The sequence below is a fragment of the Polypterus senegalus genome, chromosome 10 (assembly GCF_016835505.1).
Source record: "Polypterus senegalus isolate Bchr_013 chromosome 10, ASM1683550v1, whole genome shotgun sequence".
NCBI classification, from domain to species: domain Eukaryota; kingdom Metazoa; phylum Chordata; class Cladistia; order Polypteriformes; family Polypteridae; genus Polypterus; species Polypterus senegalus.
In genome coordinates this window covers 162,399,646-162,419,976 of record NC_053163.1, presented here as the reverse complement: position 1 = coordinate 162,419,976, position 20,331 = coordinate 162,399,646, and the positions used below count along the sequence as shown (strand labels likewise).

The following is a 20,331-nucleotide window of genomic DNA, read 5'->3' as shown; positions in this document are numbered from 1 at the left end:
CTCTGCTCACATCGCGTCGCTTCGTACCGCAAGCTGCAAGTAGTAAGTCTGTGATAAGCGGAATTTCCACTCACGGGACGGCAGGACAATCCCGACCGCTTTTATATAGTAAGAGAAGAAGAAGATGATCTCGCACAGTCTGGAGTAGAAAATCATCTTTTACCTGGAAAAACGAAACTACAACAACATTTATTTATATAGCACATTTTCATACAAACAGTAGCTCAAAGTGCTTTACATAATGAAGAATAGAAAAATAAGAGACACAGTAAGAAAATAAAATAAGTCAACATTAATTAACATAGAAACTACAAATCCCATCGTGCATTGCAAAATGGACGGGGCGAGTGTGAAACTCCGCGCCTGCGTAGCACTCACGGGACAGAAGGACAATCCCGACCGCTTTTATACAGAAGGATGCTCCTTTATACAAGATACTACGGTTGTCCAGGTGCTGCCAGGCTCTTATTTAGTTTGTTTTGCAGCAAACTTTCTGCAGTGTAAACAAGTGAGAGGAGACTCCATTGAGGGTGAATTTTATATTAGCTTTGACAATCAAGAAAGTGAAAACTGAAATGAGAGAAGTTGTAATGCTCAATTAGACAAGCGTCAAGAAATGAGCTACGTTAATGGATTCAGACCTGTTCACCTTGCCCTGTTAAAACGGACACAGCGAGCTTGTCGTAAGTGCAGCAGCTTTGACTTCGCTTCTCAGCACCTCCATAATGGCTAACAGGGTACATCACCCTACTGCTACAACTGAAAACCAAAGAGATTCCCAAGAATCGCAGATTACTGCTTAGTAAACAAGTGGCTTTTATCAACATTCGTACTGTCTGTGTTATTTGTTACGTACGTCTGGGTAAGAAACAAGCACCACATAATAAAAACAGCAACCCATAAGTTACAATTAGACCTCAAGAATTACAAATGTCTGGCTGACACACTGGAGAAGAAACCACTTGTATAAATACATATTATATATTTATTATTAAGAGTAATTCATGATTTTAAATGGTTCAAACCTACAAGTGCCTGTATATTTACAATCAAGCCGTGTTTAATGGCCAATAACAATTGATTGGCTGAGAATATTTGGGGTTTTTTTTCACAGAAATGGTGAAAAGTACTTTTTTTTTTTTTTTAAACTATTTCAGAGAAGTTGATTACAGAAAATTTGAAACAATAGGACAGCTTGTAATTATGAGAAGCATATATTCTGTAGTATACATCTATACACACACACACGTTATTAGGTAAAAGTATGTACTGGAAGGGAAGTTTATCTATGTTAGTACTTAATGGTCACTGAACAATAAGCCTACAGAATTTAATTTTGTTAATAAGGAAAAATGCTAACACCTGCGGTCCATAGTTTAATTATAAAAACAGCAAAGTTAAGACGAATATAGGATACGACGACACTTCCATGCACCTGGTTATGCAGGAGTTTAGTATAAAAAGTTTTTTCAAAGCGGCAATGAAAAAATAAATAAATAAATATATACACTTGTGTAGAAGTCGGATCTTGAAACTCGTAAAAAATCAAATAAGCTCAGAGCTCGACTTAAACGCCTGTTCAAAACTATAACGCCGATTTGTTTTTTTGACATCTTCTTGTCTCTCACCAGAATTTTGCTGCAGCAGCGCAGTCACCAATTTCTTTTGCCACTTTGACGACATTTAATTTAAAACCAGCTTCATATTTTCTTCTAATTGAAAGCTCCACCATAGATAAGATGCTCTTATTATAAAGGTATAGGAGGGTGTGAGATACACAAATCAGTGCAAACGTCGCTTCAGAATAGTTTGGGTGTTACCGTGTGGTCACGTAGGCCCAACACACACAGAGAAAGGCCGTGTGCTGCGTGGTTTCTCTCACAGGTGGGCGATCGTTAACATATCGTAGTCTCTTGGACCGATAGCACAAGTTTTCCACCATCAACTTGCATGACCAACATTATAAAATACTGGAAATTATAATTTAAAAATGAAGCCCCGACTTATCTGCGAGTACATACGGTGTATATCTATCTCTCTCTCTCTCTCTCTCTCTCTCAGAATTGGCCAACCAAGTACCATGAAATCTGTGCTGGGCATCGGCCTTAAAACCACCTGACTGGAGCCGACTGAATACGCTCCCAGTTGTAGAGGAGGAAGGCGGTGCTCTGAAAATCAGCTGTATTTTTGTAAAGCTATGGCCACCAAGGAGGGCTCAGCCAGACGTATGTTGCCATCTGCAGACCAAGTAAATGCCAAAAACCAAATCTCGGTAACCGCAGCACTGCATCAACAAATTCACTGAAGGACGTAATAGAAGTAGGAGCTCATGTGCTCCACTAACATGTTTATGAACAACACATGCAGACCACCAATTTATACAGTGAAGTCAAACACAAAGACAAGCTAACTGGGAAAACAAAAAGCAGGAAGGCGACAACCACAAGACTTCAGAGCAACTTTGATGTTCACCAACCACTGAATCACAAGGAGGGCTGCAGAAAGCGATAAACTGAAAAAGGCCACCAATGCTGCTGTGACACTTTGTGGAGGAAAAGAAACCAACAGAGATGCACTCCCACCAGCACAAACGTAGCACTGACCAGGCCAACGTCTCACACACAAGAAGGAAGGCTTGTAGAAAACCCACCAGGCCAACGGTTTGCCAGCCCTGGAGCAGCACAGCGGTAAGTGCCATGACCTCACAGTTTGGGAGGTTCTTACCGTGTTCTCTGTTCACGCTGCAAAGTCACAGGCAAGCATCCGAGTCCAAGGGTGTTGACCTTTTGGCCTTGAACCCGGGCAGGGGCGTATTGTCTCCAGCATCTCCTCCCCAGTCACGTGACCGGTGCTGAGCTGCACTCCGTCTTTCACCATTAGAACTACTGATGGAATTACAAGTTCTGCTTGGCTCCTTTAGCTCCTTTTTCCAAGTCTATTTTCCTGTTTTTATTTTTTTGTATTACCCGTTTTATTTTGTAATTCTCTGTCAATTCTGGTAAAGCATTTAGAGCTTTCTGCTTTGAGTAGTGAGAAAGGCACTATAAAAACATAATGAACTACGATTATTAAATGTGCTCTCCAGGTTGTTGTGTTCATTTCAGAAACAACTGAAAGTCAGCTAAACGACCACCAAAGAGAAGGTGCAGATGGGATCACGACCTCCATCTCTCTCGTTTGACAAATCAACCTCCATATCAAAGTTACCATTACAGCTGTGAAGTCTAACTCGTGATACCAGTAACTGGCCACGTTCAGATGTACGCAACATTACAACATAATGGCTTTAACTTACACGCACATGCAGTGGCAGAGCTTCACGACGTCCCTGACCAGCAAAGCAGCAGGCGCCGGCCATTTCCACAGGACCCACTGAATAAACAAGCACCGAGGTGAAGTCCTTCTCACCTTTACTTGTCTGGTTGGCCTGCACTTCCACCTTCAGAAACGCCAAGCCTACGTGGTTAACTTGGTGTACGTGGACGCACTGGCATAGTGTGTGTTTGGAATGAGAAGTTAAGAGCATCACAAAGAGACGGAGCATTCTAGTAAAAACTAGAGCTGAGCGGGATGACCACAATTCTATATCGCGGTATTTTTCTAAATTGTACCCGTTTTGTGGTATTCAACTGGTGTTTTTTTCCCATGCATGCGTTGATGTTAACCACATTTTCCACTGCGATTACCGCAGTAGACTGGCTAAGAGTAACCTACTCCACTGTCAGGAGAATCGTACAAAAAACATTTTAATGTGCACAACGAGTATTAACACATGGCACCATAAAGTGATCGTTTTCAAGGGGGTGGCACTAATGGAGAGAAGGAATCACATTGCGTGACAGTTGCAGTCAAAATAGAGAACCTTTTTATTGAACAAATTTTGCAAAAACCTAAATTATAATTTTTTCAACATATTTTAAACCATCCAAAGAGGCATTTAGACTTTGTAAAATATCCAGAGGTGCTTGTCACTGAACACGTCTCAGAAAAGGAAGAAAGAGTGAATATGTTTTGTCAACCAACTACACTTTCTGTTAATCTTAACAATCTCTGTCCACGGACACGTTAAAGTAAACCATCATTAATCTGCAGCATATTTAAACTAATAAATAATAACAATAAAATAAATAATAGTGCAACTTCCAGTAATGATACTATTACTTCAAGACTTCAAGCCCAGGTGCATTACACAGTATTCACCAAATTAAAATAAAATAAAACAAGTGCAACTTGGTGATGACATCTTTACCAACTGAACCGTCATTAAGACATATTGCATTGATATGGACTTTGCTTCAAGCTACGCGCTATATACATAAATAATAAAACTGCAACTCACACTTCGCACTTCTGCTCTTTGTGGTATAGTGGGTCCACGGCCATTTTTAAATTCAGTTCACCGTGTCCGTCTCCGTGGGGGTGACTGCATGACCATAGGGGAGTTGATGAGGTTACTGGGCGAGTCGCACCCAATCGTTCTCAATGGCTTCATCGGCTTACTGCGGCGTGTGAATAAGGCGCTGCGCCCACGGAGACATACATTTATGGGCCAACAGGATACGGGGAAGGAAAAAAAGAAAAGCTAGAACTAGTGCTGGGCGGTATACCGGTTCATACTGAAAACCGTTTTTTATTTTTGTTACGATATGGATTTTTTCTTATACCGAAACACTGGTTTAAATTGCCTAAATGACGTTCGGAACGTGGCACAGCGAGAAACTGTTCAAGGGGGGACCTTTATCACTGCTACACCGCTAAATAGGCATGCAGCAGAGTCCATGCAGTAGTGTAGGTATTGCGCGGTAAAAATTGACAGCAAACATTCCAAAACTGAAGCTGACGATAAAGTTGAACATGATGACACAGAAGAACTCTGACAAGTCACATCCATTGCCTGGAGATACTTTGGTTTTAAAAGGTCGGATGTGGACGTTATGTTCAAATGTGTGAATACTGTTTCTATACTACTGGATAATACTGCAAGCCAAGTTGTACTGGTTTTATTGTTGTTTTCAATACAGTGTAATGTACCTGGGCATTGTGTTTTAGTGTGAGGACATGTTGGCTTTATTCTCGTAATTTGTCATTAAAGTAGAACATTGTAAACTAAACTTCATCGTAAAATGAATATTTACTAGATTTTCTCTACTAATAAAAGGCAAAGCCCTCACTGACTGACAGACTCGTCACTAATTCTCCAACTTCCTGTGTAGGTAGAAGGCTGACATTTCGTAGGCTCATTCCTTACAGCTTACTTACAAAAGTTAAGCAGGTTTCATTTCGAAATTCTACGTGTAACGGTCATAACTGAATCCTACTTACGTACATATATACGGCCATAGCCTGCAGCTCGGTCACCGTGTGAGGCGGAGTTGCGTCCCTCATCGTCACGCCTCCCGCGTAACTGAGTGCCTGCCATATAAGGCCGTCCATCCATCAGCGGCAATCCAATAGAAACACTGCCGCTAAATATTCACGGGTGAAGGACTGTGCTTATGCAGACGAAGATGAGATGGTCAGGGTGGTGTTTGGCACAAACTCAGCGAAACTGCAAGAGAAACTTTTAAGTGTCGGGGCTTAGCTAACATTAAATAAAGCCGTGGACATCACACGAGACAGCACAGCTGAGGACCTTCGATACGTGTACTCCAAGTGGCTCACGTGAACTGACTGTGAACGCAGTATGTAGAGAACAAGGAGGAGCTCCAAAGAGCGCTGAACAAAACACGCATTACACAATTGAGAAGGCAGCAAAAGAATATGAAGCGAGTGACGCATACAAACATATTCATAAGTGCAGCTACTGCGGAAACAAAGCACGGTGTACACTGTAAGTTTAAATTAAGTTCATAGACAGGCTGCTGCTGGCGTTTGTCATGCCTAAGATTAATACGATATTCACAAGACACAAGTTTACTGAGAAGACGCAGGGTATAATTGAGACTTCTGATCACTTTGTAACGGAGTTAAACTTGCTGGTGAAGGACTTGTTCATGCAAACGAAGATGAGATGGTCAGGGAGGTGTTTGGCACAAACTCAGCAAAAGTGTGAGAGAAACTTTAAGTGCCTGGTCTGAGCTAACATTAAATAACTGCTGATGAAGGACTGTGCTTATGTAAACGAATAGAAAGCAAATGTTACGTTATTTTTAAAATGTTTCCTTTTCTTCTTCATAACTACTTCAACACACTTCTTCTCCGGTGTTTTGCTAGCAAGTTATATAGCACATTAAATGCTTTGTGTTAAGTGTCCCCCGAGCCATGTTAATTCAGTACCTGCTTCTTAAACTGACGTCCTCTACACGAAGAGGAGGCGCCGGCAGCGATCGCCGCACAGAATCCATTCACTTCATGATATTCCTGCGCCCTGAACATTTAGAGTGCTAACATAAGTACTTGATGTCATTTTCATGATGAAATGCGTTAAAGTGGGTATTAATCATGTGGGGGCACCGTGGTGTGGAGGTTGCACTGCTGCCTCGCAGTAAGGGGGTCTCGGGTGTTTCCAGCCTTGAATTTGCATGTTTTTCTGGTGGGTTTACTTGACGTGCTTCGGTTTCCTTTCCAAGTCATGTAGGATGTCGGGTTTTGTTCTGCTATATTGACCCTGCTAGTGTGTGTGTTGCTCGTATTCACCCTGCGATGTGCTGACGCCTCATTCAGGATTTGCTCCTGCCTCGCACACAATGCTTGCTAGGATGGCCGCAATCCTGAATGGATGGTATAATTAAACATGTAAAATGAAGATTTTTTTTAAAGTTCTAAACACTCAAGTTTATAACTAGTTTTAATTTCACAAAGACGTTTATCATATGGTGATTGGTTATGTGGAGAAAGAAACAGGAAGGATAGGAACTGAGGGTTTGGTACGTCAGACAGACGGCACACATGCAATAAAGAAAGTCCGCTCCGAAGAACATCCATTGAATTCTGTGTTTGTTTGTGTCTCCGACCACCAGATCACAAACCCAACATTTACACAATATTTGAGATAAACCTGAGCGATACCCATTCATACATCCAGTTTTTTGGAGCCTTGTCACACCTGCCAATAAAGTTCTCTGCACTGAACGTAGACCTGGGGACCCCTTACTGCGATGGAGCAGCACTACCGCCTCACTAGTGTGCATGTTTAATACCTGCTTTAATGCATTTCATGATGAAAATGATATCAAGTACTGTACTTATGTTAGCATTCTACATGTTCAGAGAGCAGGAATATCATGAAGTGAACGGATTCTGTGCGGCGATCACTGCCGGCAGCACCTCTTAGTGTGGAGGAAGTCAGTTCAAGAAGCGTAGCGATTAACAACTGGGTCAGGGAGCACTTAACACGCTGCATTAACTTATGATGGGGTGAGAAAATCTAGTAAATTAAACACTGATTTTAGGATGAAGTTCAGATTACGACATTCTACTTTAATTAGAAGATAAACTAGGAGAATAAAGTGGAAATGTTGACTTTACTCTCAACATCAGCATTAAAATTAAAGTGGAAATGTCAAGAATAAAGTTAACCTGTCGACTTTATTCTCAACATATGGTTTGTTTTTTTCACCGTTTCCCTAATACGATAATGTAAGGCTCTACCACAAATAGCATTAGAAGTGCGAGTTGCAGTTTTATTATTTATGTATATAGCGCGTAGCTTGACGCAAAGTCCATATCAATATACCTTAATGATGGCTCAGTTGGTAAAGATGTCTCACCAAGTTGCACTTGTTTTATTTTATTTTATTTGGTGAATACTGTGTAATGAACCTGGGCTTGAAGCCTTGAAGTAATAGTATTATTACACTATTATTTATTTTATTGTTCTTATTTATTAGTTTAAATATGCTGCAGATTAATGATGGTTTACTTTAACGTGTCAGTGGACAGAGATTGTTAAGATTAACAGAAAGTGTAGTTGGTTGACAAAACATATTCACTCTTTATTCCTTTTCTGAGACGTGTTCAGTGACAAGCACCTCTGGATATTTTACAAAGTCTAAATGCCTCTTTGGATGGTTTAAAATATGTTGAAAAAATTATAATTTAAGTTTTTGCAAAATTTGTTCAATAAAAAGGTTCTCTATTTTGACTGCAACTGTCACGCAATGTGATTCCTTCTCTCCATTAGTGCCACCCCCTTGAAAACGATCACTTTATGGTGCCATGTGTGAATACTCGTGTGCACATTAAAATGTTTTTTGTACGATTCTCCTGACAGTGGAGTAGGTTACTCTTAGCCAGTCTACTGCGGTAATCGCAGTGGAAAATGTGGTTAACATCAACGCATGCATGGGAAAAAAAACACAGTTGAATACCACAAAACGGGTACAATTTAGAAAAATACCGCGATATAGAATTGTGGTCATACCGCCCAGCTCTAGTTAGAACACAAGGAGGCTGAAGGGAAAAGGCAGTCATGGGAGATGTGCTGCCTTCACCTTCCTGGTGTCTGGATCAAGCTGGGGCTCCGTGAGGGAGCGCAGGATGAGGCGATCGAAAGGCTGACCAGGTGTGTAAGGTGGGGCGAGTGAAATGTAAGACCACCCAATGGATATGAGGAGTGACTGAGTGAGCGCCAAGGAAGACGGGAGGTGTGCCAACCTCGGACGGTCTGGCTGTGCAGTGTGGTGGCAGCCAAGACGGGGTGGCAGAAAGCAGTTCGTACTGCAAAGGGTCCGCCGTGAAGACAGAAGGTGGTGGGCAGCGATCGGGCGAGGACAGAGACTGCATTCTAACCTCTATTTTAACAGATTTTTTTATTATGGATTTTATCCCCACGTTTCACTGGTTTTATGGATTTGCTATTTATGTATTTTTCTGAACACTGCACAATGGACACTTGATTTTTACTTTTGACCGTTTTTAACAGAAGCACTTGAGCACTTTCCACCATCCTCTGACTTCAATGAGATTTCTCAGCTCACCTCGGTCATAACTATCGATGGTGTTAGTTCAACAGACTCCATGTGGGAAGAGGGAGTCTGTAGGGCACCGGCATCGTCACACTATTACACAGTATTGAACACAACAATAAAACAAGTACAACATGGCTTGCAGTATTAGCCAGTAGTACAGAAACAGTATTGACACATTTGAACAGAACGGTCCACATCCGACCTTTTAAAACCAAAGTATCTCCAGACAGCAGACACGGCACCTTTTTTCATCAAAAGTCCTTCTGTGTCATCATGTTGAACTTTATCGCCTGCTACAGCTTCAGTTCCGGAATGTTCTCTGTCCATTTTCAACGCTCAATACCGCCACTAACGCATGTACTCCATTGGATGTGTGTTTAGCGGTGCAGCAGTGAAAAAGGTCCCCCCTTAAACAGTTTCCCGCTGCGCCACGTTCCGAACGTCGCTTAGGCAATTTGAACCGGTGTTCCGGTACAAGAAAAATCCATATCATAACAACAATAAAAAACGTTTTTTAGTATGAACCGGTGTACCGCCCAGCAGTAGTAAAAACTATGGTATGAGCACACAGTACATGCAGCCATTTGCACAAGTCATCCTGCAAAGGAGTCACACGATGATATGGGCCCCTTACTCCATCTTTATCATTCTGCTGTCCCAAGCAGTTCATCCTAACACATCATGGAGGAGCTCCCAGAAAGGCCCCGAGGTAGGTGGATAGGTTTTAGGAAGGAGTTTTATAATAGAGTAACTAATAGAGACATAAAATTAGTATCACAGTCAAAAGAACGGCTAGAACTTGTACATTAAAAGATGAGAAAGTCTGGTTTGGAAAGTAAAGAAAGCTGCAGGTTGATGGACACACTTAAGAAAGGGAAGTTTAGTGAAACTCCCTCTGTGATCTTCCACTTCCAAGTGCCAACTGCCTGTTCCCAGTGCTGCTCCAGAGTTCTGAGTCGGCTCACCTGACTTCACTACGGCGACTTTGTGGTGTGACATCACAAGCACAGCTGCTCGATCCGACACCTCAGACTGCCCATCACTGTTACTTGGTATTCTACCAGCCTGACAAAGCACCAAGATCCTCCGATGCCAGCCTTCTCACAGTTCCAAAGGCCTGTACTGCCACCTCATTGGGCTTTAGGGGTCTCCTTCCCTGGGTGTATTTATCAGTGGACACACACACATCACTTTAAGGGCCACCACTTGTTTGTTGTATTTAAAGCAACTTGACTCGTGCCAGCCTGTGTGTTTAATTCTTCTGTTACAATTTACTAATCTAATCCTCTCTCTCTTATTATTTCATGCCCTTCTCTGTGCTGCTCAGCTCTTCTTTACTTATGGACACTTGAGCCTAGAACTGCAGTTTGTCTGCTCCTGTACTCTGGACCTTGGCACATATCCCCATTAGCAAGGTAAAGCATCTTATGATGGGATAGTCTATGGCACAACCGAAAACACAAAGGCCGAGAGAGTGTAGGGTTCAAAGAATGAACTGAAACAGTAAGAACACAAGCATCCACAATTCTTCAGTACAGACAGCCTTCAATGGAGCGTCTTCATCAACTACGGCTCTACATCTGACACAATTCTCACTCTGTAGACTTCTGAACCACCAGTCAAGTTTATTTTATTTGGTGAATACTGTGTAATGCACCTGGGCTTGAACTAATAGTATTATTACACTATTATTTATTTTATTGTTATTATTTATTAGTTTAAATATGCTGCAGATTAATGATGGTTTACTTTAACGTGTCAGTGGACAGAGATTGTTAAGATTAACAGAAAGTGTAGTTGGTTGACAAAACATATTCACTCTTTATTCCTTTTCTGAGACGTGTTCAGTGACAAGCACCTCTGGATATTTTACAAAGTCTAAATGCTTCTTTGGATGGTTGACAATTGGTTGTCAAAATTATAGTTTATCTGGTTTGCAAAATTTGTTCAATAAAAAGGTTCTCTATTTTGTTCTCTATGTAGAGTTCTGAACCACCAGTCAAGACGGACATCACAGACTGTCCGTGTCTCTTCAGATATTCCCTTTAATCTGGTGGATCCCCTCACCCAAAGGGCAGTTTCTCCGACAAGTTGGATCTTTTCAAAATTCTCTTATTTGTTGCACATGAAGGACTGCAGACAACACTCCTGTGAGGGCTTAACTCAAATCATCAAGAGTCTGGAATTCAAACTGCAAGCCAAGTTATACAGAAGACAAAAGAGTCTGCAAAGGGGGTGAAGAACAGCCACTTGTAACCCTTTGGCAGGGGTGGTCTTATAGTCAGAAAGCGCTTCCCAGAGGCTCTACTGTGTAAAACAGCTAAGGTCACGTCACATTACCCGACTCCTCTCAGTTATTTTCGTTTGTATAATCTTAGCGAGTTGGAGACAGTCGGCGGTCACACAATGTGACCTGCTCTGACAACGTCTGATTTTGTCTAAAGTCAAAGTGATGGGTTTTATGTGCAAAAGAGCCAAAAACCAACAAGTGCTCATCTTGGAGTACAATGCATGTAAAACAGCTATGAGGAATAAGGAACGCGGCTCTTTTGAACCTCACAAACAGAAGAGAAGCTCATAGTCCGATATTCTCATGTTTTATATACAACAACAGAATGAAAAAAGGGACAATACTGCAACTGAACTCTCCACGTTTGTCATAACCCCTCGCTACAGCACCGACTTCAGAAAGACGGGACTTACCGGTGGAAACTATACTGGAGGTTCTGCCAGCTATCACTTCGTGCGACATGTCCAGTGATTTTTCACTTGTGTACACCTGCAGGGTCCTGTGTACAATCGGCAAGTCTGACATACCCAATGACTACAAGTAGCGCAACATGACATCATCTTTAAACAACTTCAGAAGCGAGGCCCTTCTCCTAAAACCATTGGCAGCCATCTACCAACTATGGAGACTGAAGCATATGGTGCTAAAAAGATCGTTTGTGTCCCATCACCCTCATATCACGTGGTACACGGTCTGAGGCCTAACCAGCAGAGCTTACCCACAGGACGGGGCGGGGAGACATGAACTGAACAGCGTAACATTCACCAGCCAGCTCAATCCGAGTGGAGGGTGGCAGGGCTCTCACGGGCCACTGGGTGCCAATCCAACGCGAGGACAATTCAGAATGGTCAGTCAAACGAACACGTGTCTGAGGAATGATTACCGGGGTCCTCATGTTGAGCGTATCTGTTGACATGTAATTCAGTTTACGTTTGTATCGCCCACCTCCCCGAGAGCCGGTGCAGAGGGCAATGCCAACTTATCAGGTAAAATGAAAGTGTAAACACTACAGCTGACTAAACACCGAATTAGAACCTATAAAGTCAGATTTGCTCAAACACATGAGAGGGGAAGATAAACCCCGAGGGGTCCACCGTCAACTTTGCGAGTTTTTACAAATCGAATTACATTGGAGTTAGCGAGGCTTTGCCGGAGATTCTTCCGCCCATCTCCTTTAAACAAGCAGGTGGTCTCGAGCCCCGTCAGTTCTCGGTCGGTAAGCGGCCATCTCCTCGCGCAGGTGTCGGTCCCGCCGCTCGCATCAGCTTCCTTTTCTGCTCGAGTTAAAATCATTTAAAGCCTTCCTACCGACCCCATGACGACTGCTTATACCGGCTGATTCCAGCGCGCTTCCAATTAAGTTTAATTTTAATTACTATTACTAATTACGTCACGTTTTCCCAAACTGAGCGGTCCCAAATCTCGCACTGGTCAAATGGCTTTTCACTTACAAGCTGGAAGTTTTTTGTAAAATCTCGAAAGACGCCCCTGCATTGTCCGACCTAAAGAGAACTAACTCCGCTGTCTTTCCGTACGTCTCTCCCTTTCATGGACACATTTATAACAATTTAATCACACCTGAAATCACTTCTATTTCATTCGTCGAGGTCACTTGGTCCTATCGCGTGTACAGAACTCGCCTCTACAATTTAAATCAATTCCTACTCACCATTTTCACCGTCGAAGTTTATCCCGCTCAGTAAAACGCGGTACAGCCTAACACGAGGAACTGCCGCGCTGGACGTACCAATCACATTCAGCTAGCGCTGCCAATAAGCCAATCAAATAAGCACAAGGCGGGCGATCGGGGGTAGGTTGCACGATATCGAGTGGTGATTGGATCAACGTATTTGCACCGACACGTGTACGGTGGCCGAGACGGATTGACGCCCAAGTGTGAATGAATGAAACGGGAGGGTGAAACGCGTTTCGTTCATAATGTTCAAGTCCATGGACCATGGCGACCCGCCACTGCACAACTCACGGACTGAATATCGTTATGTTGGATAGCTGGGCCACAACTTAGTGTGGTCCTTAGTGTGTGAATACTTTATAGTTATCTTTGGGGTTTGTGATTCTTTCAAAGGCCGTGAGATGAGCTGATGATGATTTTTATTTTGCCCTTTCGTTATGTCGCATGTTCCTTTTTGTTCAAAATGAGTTAATCATTTCGGACCTCATCATTAAGTCAGGGTGTATAGAGAATCGCCGAGACGTTTGGCTATGCTGTCTTTATTATCATGGCTGGTGAGGATGTCGAACTCTGATCGTGTTGCCCTCACTTTGTGAATTTACAAATACTTCTTAATTCTTAAACGGAAAACGTTTGTCTTGTTTCAACCTGACTTACTTTTTAATATGTTTCATTCTTTTTTAGCCAGCAGCTTAGCAGTAATGACATGCAGAGGAAGCCAAAGGATGACCAACTGGCCTGATCCCATTTGAACCTGTGGGTCCAGCGTCCACGACCTTTGTCAATAAAATGTAAAAAGAAAAAGGCCTGAGGAACTGTGATGTGCTCTTTGGATGGTGCAACAGTTTGGGGGATATCTGGCATGTTAGCAGCAAGAAGCCACTGAATAAAACAAAACTGGCTTCCGATTAAGAAAGTGGTTGGAGACCAAATGAGTTGAAGACGCCTCTTGGCTGTCTGCTAAACAATGTGGAGTCCCGAATTCATTCAAATTCACATAACGATGTGTTCTGTTAGCCACAGCCATTGATGATTTATGAAGCTACTGCCAGTGCGGCCCTCCACGATCCGAGTCTGACACCCTGGAGATGGCTTGGTCCCCAAAGTCTTTACGTCATAAGTAAGAATACTGAGTGTGATTATGAGGTGACACGACTGACATGTTTGAAATTACGAAGGCAATTCATTCGGTGGAGCTCAGCTGTTACTTTAAAATACAATTTGAAACAAAAACACCAATCTTAGGGGCGGCACGGTGGCGCAGTGGGTAGCACTGCTGCCTCGCAGTTAGGAGACCCTTAAGGGTTTGCTTCCCGGGTCCTCCCTGCGTGGAGTTTGCATGTTCTCCCCGTGTCAGCGTGGGTTTCCTCCCAAGTCCAAAGACATGCTGGTTAGGTGGATTGGCGATTCTAAACTGGCCCTAGTGTGTGTTTGTGTGTGTCCTGCGGTGGGTTGGCACCCTGCGTTCTGCCTGAGAGCTCATTGCAGTTCCCTCCATAGTGTTTGGGACAAAGACGCGTTTTGTTTCCTCAATTTGCCCCTGTGCTCCACAGTTTTACTCCAGCAATTCCAAGTGATTAAAGTGCTCATTCTCTGATTTTATGAAAGGGTCTTAGGAAACACGTGGACCACCGGCCCTCCCGAAATGAAGGTTTAAGCCGCACAGTCTGTGAGTACCAACAGGTCACCACGGTGCGTGTGTGCGTGACTTGCAGTGGACACCGGAGCTGTTATTCTTCTGCTTCTGCAATTTGCCTTGTGCTCGGCAGATGTCGCTGCTCTTCTTTTTCTTTCTGCCATGTCGCTTTCTCGACCAGTTTGCCTGTGCAGTTTGTTGTAAGTAAAGCGCAAACCCCAATAACTTCATGGAGGTTGTCAGCAGCCTGGGGTTTTGCCTCACTAGTGTGTATCTCGTCAAAAGCTTTCGATTAAGATCAAGATGGAGGTTCTAGCCCCAGTGGTTCACAAGTGACAATGGGCACAACCCTCAGCCTTTAATATGTAGGGATGTTGGTTCATCTGGTGGACCTTTTTATGCACAGACTCCCCATTTCAGGCCACTGTCATGCCTGGCAGGTATTTGTGATTTCATTGCTTCATTTCCAGAGAGCTATCAGGCTCTAGTCTGTCCTCTAAGCTTCTGGTCATCCTTGTTGTGGCAATGAAAGTCAAAGAAGCCATTTTGAGGCTGAAAAGCAAGAATGAAACAGTAGGACACATCGGCCAAACTTGGGATTACAAATATCAACTGTGTGGAAAATCAGCCCAGGAAGACCACTCACCATAATGAAGGAAAATCCCCAGACGCCTGCCCTCCGGAGGCAGATGTGGATATGTCAGAGATGACCATCTGCAGAAGACTTCATGGACAGAAAGGCTGCACTGCAAGATGGTGACCACTAGCTAGCCACAGGAAAGGGACGACAAGGTAACAAATTACCAAAAAGCACTTAAAAGGGCCTGCGGAATTCTGCAAAAAGGTCTTGTGGACTGAATCAGAGTGAGGGCAAGAGCAAAGTGTGGAGACCACAAGCAGGAGATGCCAAGCAGTCTGTCAAACCTGGCACTGGGACGGCTGTGGCTGCTACAGCTACACTACGGGCTCACTGCTCGTCACTGATGATTGAACCGCTCGAGGCCACAGCTCAGGGAATTCTCAAGTGTACGGAGACATCTCATCTGGAGCACTGGACTGGACGAAGGCGCTTCATTCTACAGCACGACCAGGACCCCTAACATCCTGCTGAAGCAACCGAGGAGGTCTTCAAAGCGACAAGCTGGAAAATTCTTGAATGGATGAGTCAGTCACCCAATCTAAATCCAACTGAGCAGGCCCTCCATGCGCTGAAGAGAAATCCTAGGAGGACAAACAGGTCCGGCTGTGAGAAAATCAGAAGTGGCAGCCAGTCACATGGTTGGAAGGACAGAAGCACTTCCGGGTCAAAGACTGTTTAAAGGACTGATGGGAACTCAGCAAGTGAGCCGGAGTCAGGAGGAATAGGACACAGCTTGCTGGGAGGTGAAGAATATTGTGTATTATCGTGCTTGGTGATTTATTGGGTTTATTGGTGGCTGTGCTGCTGGAGGAGCACAATTTAAAGATTAAATGTCTTCTTAGTGCTTTTAGCCTGTGTCTGCATGGCCGTCTGTTGGGTGTAATGGGGCCACAGCGACCCCTAGCCTTCTTACAGTATGTCTGCTGTTGCCTGAGGACATTCCTTGGATTTTGTGGGTGGGACTGCAAGAGGCGGGGCCAGCCTGATGTCACTACTTTAGGACCGCCCTCTGTCTTTATCCAGTCATGCTGATGACCACACGTGTGCACACTCAGTATCCTGTCTGGCGCCCCCTGCTGACCATCCATCATGTCCATCGTCCCTCTGACTGGTGATCAACGGCTAAGCAGTACTGCTGTCCCATTATGACAGATGGACAGGTGGACCCATAGAGCGGACGCCCAGCGTGTGTGGACCAGAGCAGCACAACCTGAAGGGGGCACCCGATGTCCACCATCCACAATGTGTCTATTAGGACACTAAGGACCCCGTGGCAAATAAAGTCCCTCCAGTCAGTCTCTCCATTTCGAGGGCACATTTGTGTTAAAGATGCTAAGGTGTTTGAGGGTCAGAATACAACACCATTTATTGTTGTATAGCCCACAATCACACAAGAAGTGCCGCAATGGGCTTTAACAGACCCTGCCTCTTGACAGCCCCCCAGCCTCGACTCTCTAAGAAGACAAGAAAAGACCCTGGTAGGGTAAAAAAAAATGGAAGAAACCTCAGAAAAGGAAGTTCAAAAAGAGACCCCTTTCCAGGTAAGGTGGGCATGCAGTGGGTGTCAAAAAGAAAATGGGGTCAATACAACACAACACAATACACAGAACAGAACAAATCCTCAATACAGTATAAAAATAAAAGTCTTAGAAGTATGGAGCAGAACTTAACAGTCGATGATATCCCATAATAGGATTTGGATTTGTTTAGAGTCCTGGAGGCCTCATCTATCAAGCTGCCTCCCCCCATTGGCCATTCAACAGCTGAAACAGCGCTGGGCCAGCCAATCCGATGAAAGGACCCCTCTACCCGACAATTCCTGCGATCCTCCATCAGGGATGACTTTACCTTAGGCAGGCAGGTGGCCCGTGGCACCGAGTGGCACATTTGAGTGCCCAGAAAAGAAACAGAAGAGGTGAGGGTGAGTAACAAATTGTAACTGTCATGTCACTGATGTTTTAGTGCTGATGACCAACAACAGAGATGGAGTCTGGACAGTTAATGAGCAGCTCTAGTCAGGGTGGGCTACACTGAAGTGGTGAGTCTTCAGCCTGAGACCGAAGGGGCATCTCTTATAGTGGCAGGCAGACCACCCCACAGTTTAGGGGTCCTGTAACTAAAAGCTCGACCTCCCGTTGTTATTTTATTAATCCTTGGAATCCTAAGCAGACCAGCATCTTGAGATCTTAGTGTGCGCTCAGGTTTGTAAGTCATGAGAAGTTCAGACAAGTAAGCCGGACCTCCGCCATTTAATGCTTTATATGTTAAAAGGAGGATTTTGAAATCTGCCCTAAACTTAACTGAGCGCCAGTGTGAGGATTCAAGGACTGGAGTTACGTGTTCGTGTTTTCTTGTTCTTGTAATAATTCTTACAGCAGCATTTTGGATTAACTGGAGGCTGAATAAAGAACAGTTTGAACATCCAGTGAACTCCGCATTGCAGTCGTCAATCCTACTAGAGATAAACGCAGGAATTAATTTCTCCGAATCCTGTTTATTTAGAAAGCGCCTGAATTTCCTAACATTTTTAAGATGGAAGAAACCTGATTTGGACGACTGTGTGAGGTGAGCTTTAAATGACCTGCTAGAGTCAAAGAGAACTCTGAGATTGTGGGCTGATTCAGTGAAATTAATGGAGACTCCAACTGAGTTAAACGATGACAGAATATTGTGGTGATCAGCGTCACTCCCTCCAACAATTCACATCTCTGTCTTATCGTTGTGTTTAAAGACGCGTCGTTCTCATCCATCCACTCCTTTAATTCACTAACACAACTAATTAAAGACAACATCGGAGGAACTTCATTTGATTTGAATGAAAGGTAGAACTGAGTGTCATCTGCATACGAGTGATGTGTCCTAATGAGAGATCCCAGTGGACGCCTGTGAAGTGACAACAGTGACAGTCCCAGTACTGAGCCCTGCAGGACACCATATGTCACTTGTGTGTGTCATGATGGAGTCCCGTCAGCACATTTCTGTACGTATTGGAGTCGATTTGATGAATGAGAACTAAACCAAGAGAGCTCAGTCACTGCCTGTAAGCCCAACGTCATCTTCTAGCCTGTGCAGTCAAATCGAGTGGTCACTGGTGTCAAACGCTGCGCTTCAGTCCAACAGCATCATCACAGTGGAGTTTCCTTCATCCGAGGATATCAGAATGTCGTTTACAACCCGTGTTAGTGCCGTTTCTGTACTCTGACCAGTGCTGAAGCCAGACTGGAATTTCTCAAATAAATTGTAATGCGTGAGGTGTGACTGAAGATGACTGGCGACTACTTTCTCTAGTATTTTAGAGAGAAACAGTAAATTTGAAACAGGCCTTTAATTATTTAGTATGTGTGAGTGTAGGTCTGACATTTTAAAGAAATGGTTTCATGACGGACACTTTTAGTGTATCAGGTACGGTGCCATACAGTAATGAACTACTGATAATGTTTAGAGGAGTCGCTGCAAGAACATCCATTGGACTTTTTACTGGTTTTGTTGGCACTGGATCAGGGAACAAGTAGTGGGCTTCATTTTAGAAATTAAAGTTCAGACGTCCTGCTCAGTTACAGGATTAAAATGACTAAAGTGCTGAATGTGATGTGCGTCAGGGTCTGCTAAGCTAGTGTGCGGTTTGTACTGTGATGCTGGGATCTTCTATTTTTAATCTTCTCATTGAAGAAGTTCATAAAGTCTGTCCTGCTAATGTCTGTTGGTGTTTTGCACTGTTGATCAGAATTCCCATTTGTTAATTTAGCGACTGTTCTAAACAGTACTGAGGATTTTTATCATTGCTATCTATTATTGTAGAATAGTACTCTGAGCGAGCTTTAAAGAGAGCTCTTTTCTATTTATTAACACTCTCTGTCCATGCGATTTGAAACACATGTAGCTTTGTTGTTCTCCAGTTTTCGACTCTCTAATTTAAGAGCCCGAGTGTTTTTATTAAACCAGAGAGTTTCTATGTCTGCAGTGGGCTGGCGCCCTGCCCGGGGTTTGTTTCCTGCCTTGTGCCCTCTGTTGGCTCGGATTGGCTCCAGCAGACCCCCGTGACCCTGTAGTTAGGATATAGAGGATTGAATAATGGATGGATGGACTTTCTATGTGCTTTGATCGCTTTTGTTTTAAGGGGCACCACCTCGTCCAGAGCATCTCTCAAGGTCGCATTATAATGTGATGTCAGCTGATCTAAATGGTTTTCCACAATTACACTCGACTTACTCAAAGTATCTATAAAAATTCTGAAGCCGAATTACAATCTGGAATGAAGATGCCATCCTGTCCATTTGAGTCCAGGGAGTCGCCAGCAACATTTCATAGCCACACAAGCAGAGCCCACCTTAGTCAATGAGGACCAGGACTGGTCTGTGCTGCTCATTTGATGGTGGTCTCTGAGTTTGGAGCCTTACAGCTGGCATGGTTTGCCCAGTGTCACCTTTCCTTACACAACAGGATGGATGTCTGCTGAATTGTCTACACAGTCGATGCGGGTCCCTGGTCAAGAGCCTGACTGTCACACTGGTGCACCAACAATGTCCTGTGTGCTCAGCCACCATGTTCTGCTCTGATGGGGTTTCTGAGCGCCCATTTTCTCCACTGTCCGTCATGCCGTGGATGTCTGGTGCTGGAGTCCCCTTACAGCGATCCACCACTTGTCACTGTCTAAAGAGGGGATGGGACAGACATAATAAGGCAGACACCTCTGACAATCAGGCGTTTCTGCTGTATGCCATTTTAGTGTGAGCCGCCAGATGTGTCCACTGAATGCCCGACGTGGTGGGGACAGTAGGGTCCTGAGAAAAGCGACCTTTAAAAGCACTGTGGGAGGATGTGCAACAGTGCCATGACTTACTAAACTCAAATCGCAGCTAGGGGGCACCATGTCCTAGGGATGCCTGCCCCTCGGGCTGCCACTATGTCAGCCTAGAGACGACCAGAGGGAACAGGAGAGTGGACGGGGTGCACTGGGCCTCAGGGATGGGCGCTCTTTGTTTCTTGTACCTTTATTCATTAGTCTTCCTGCCTCACATCCCACACAGATCCGCAGCTTTGTGACTTTTTGATATTTGTATTCAGGGTTAGAATGCCCCCTAGTGGCGCTATTTCAATATCACTAGATTCCGCCCTCTAAACTCCAGGGGGCCGCCGTCCGCACAGACAGGCTTTCTGAATTAC

The 20,331-nt window shown here is 44.0% G+C and overlaps 1 protein-coding gene across 1 annotated transcript in view; it reads right to left on the bottom strand.

Moving 5' to 3' along the window:
* lsm4 (LSM4 homolog, U6 small nuclear RNA and mRNA degradation associated) overlaps nt 1-12,967 on the bottom strand; it is a 45,343-nt gene extending 32,376 nt beyond the window's left edge. The window contains exon 1 of the mRNA XM_039767197.1: nt 12,869-12,967. Coding sequence (XP_039623131.1) covers nt 12,869-12,871 — 3 coding nt within the window. The 5' untranslated portion in view covers nt 12,872-12,967. The remainder of the gene's footprint in view (nt 1-12,868) is intronic.
* Between the last annotated feature and the right edge of the window lie 7,364 nt (nt 12,968-20,331).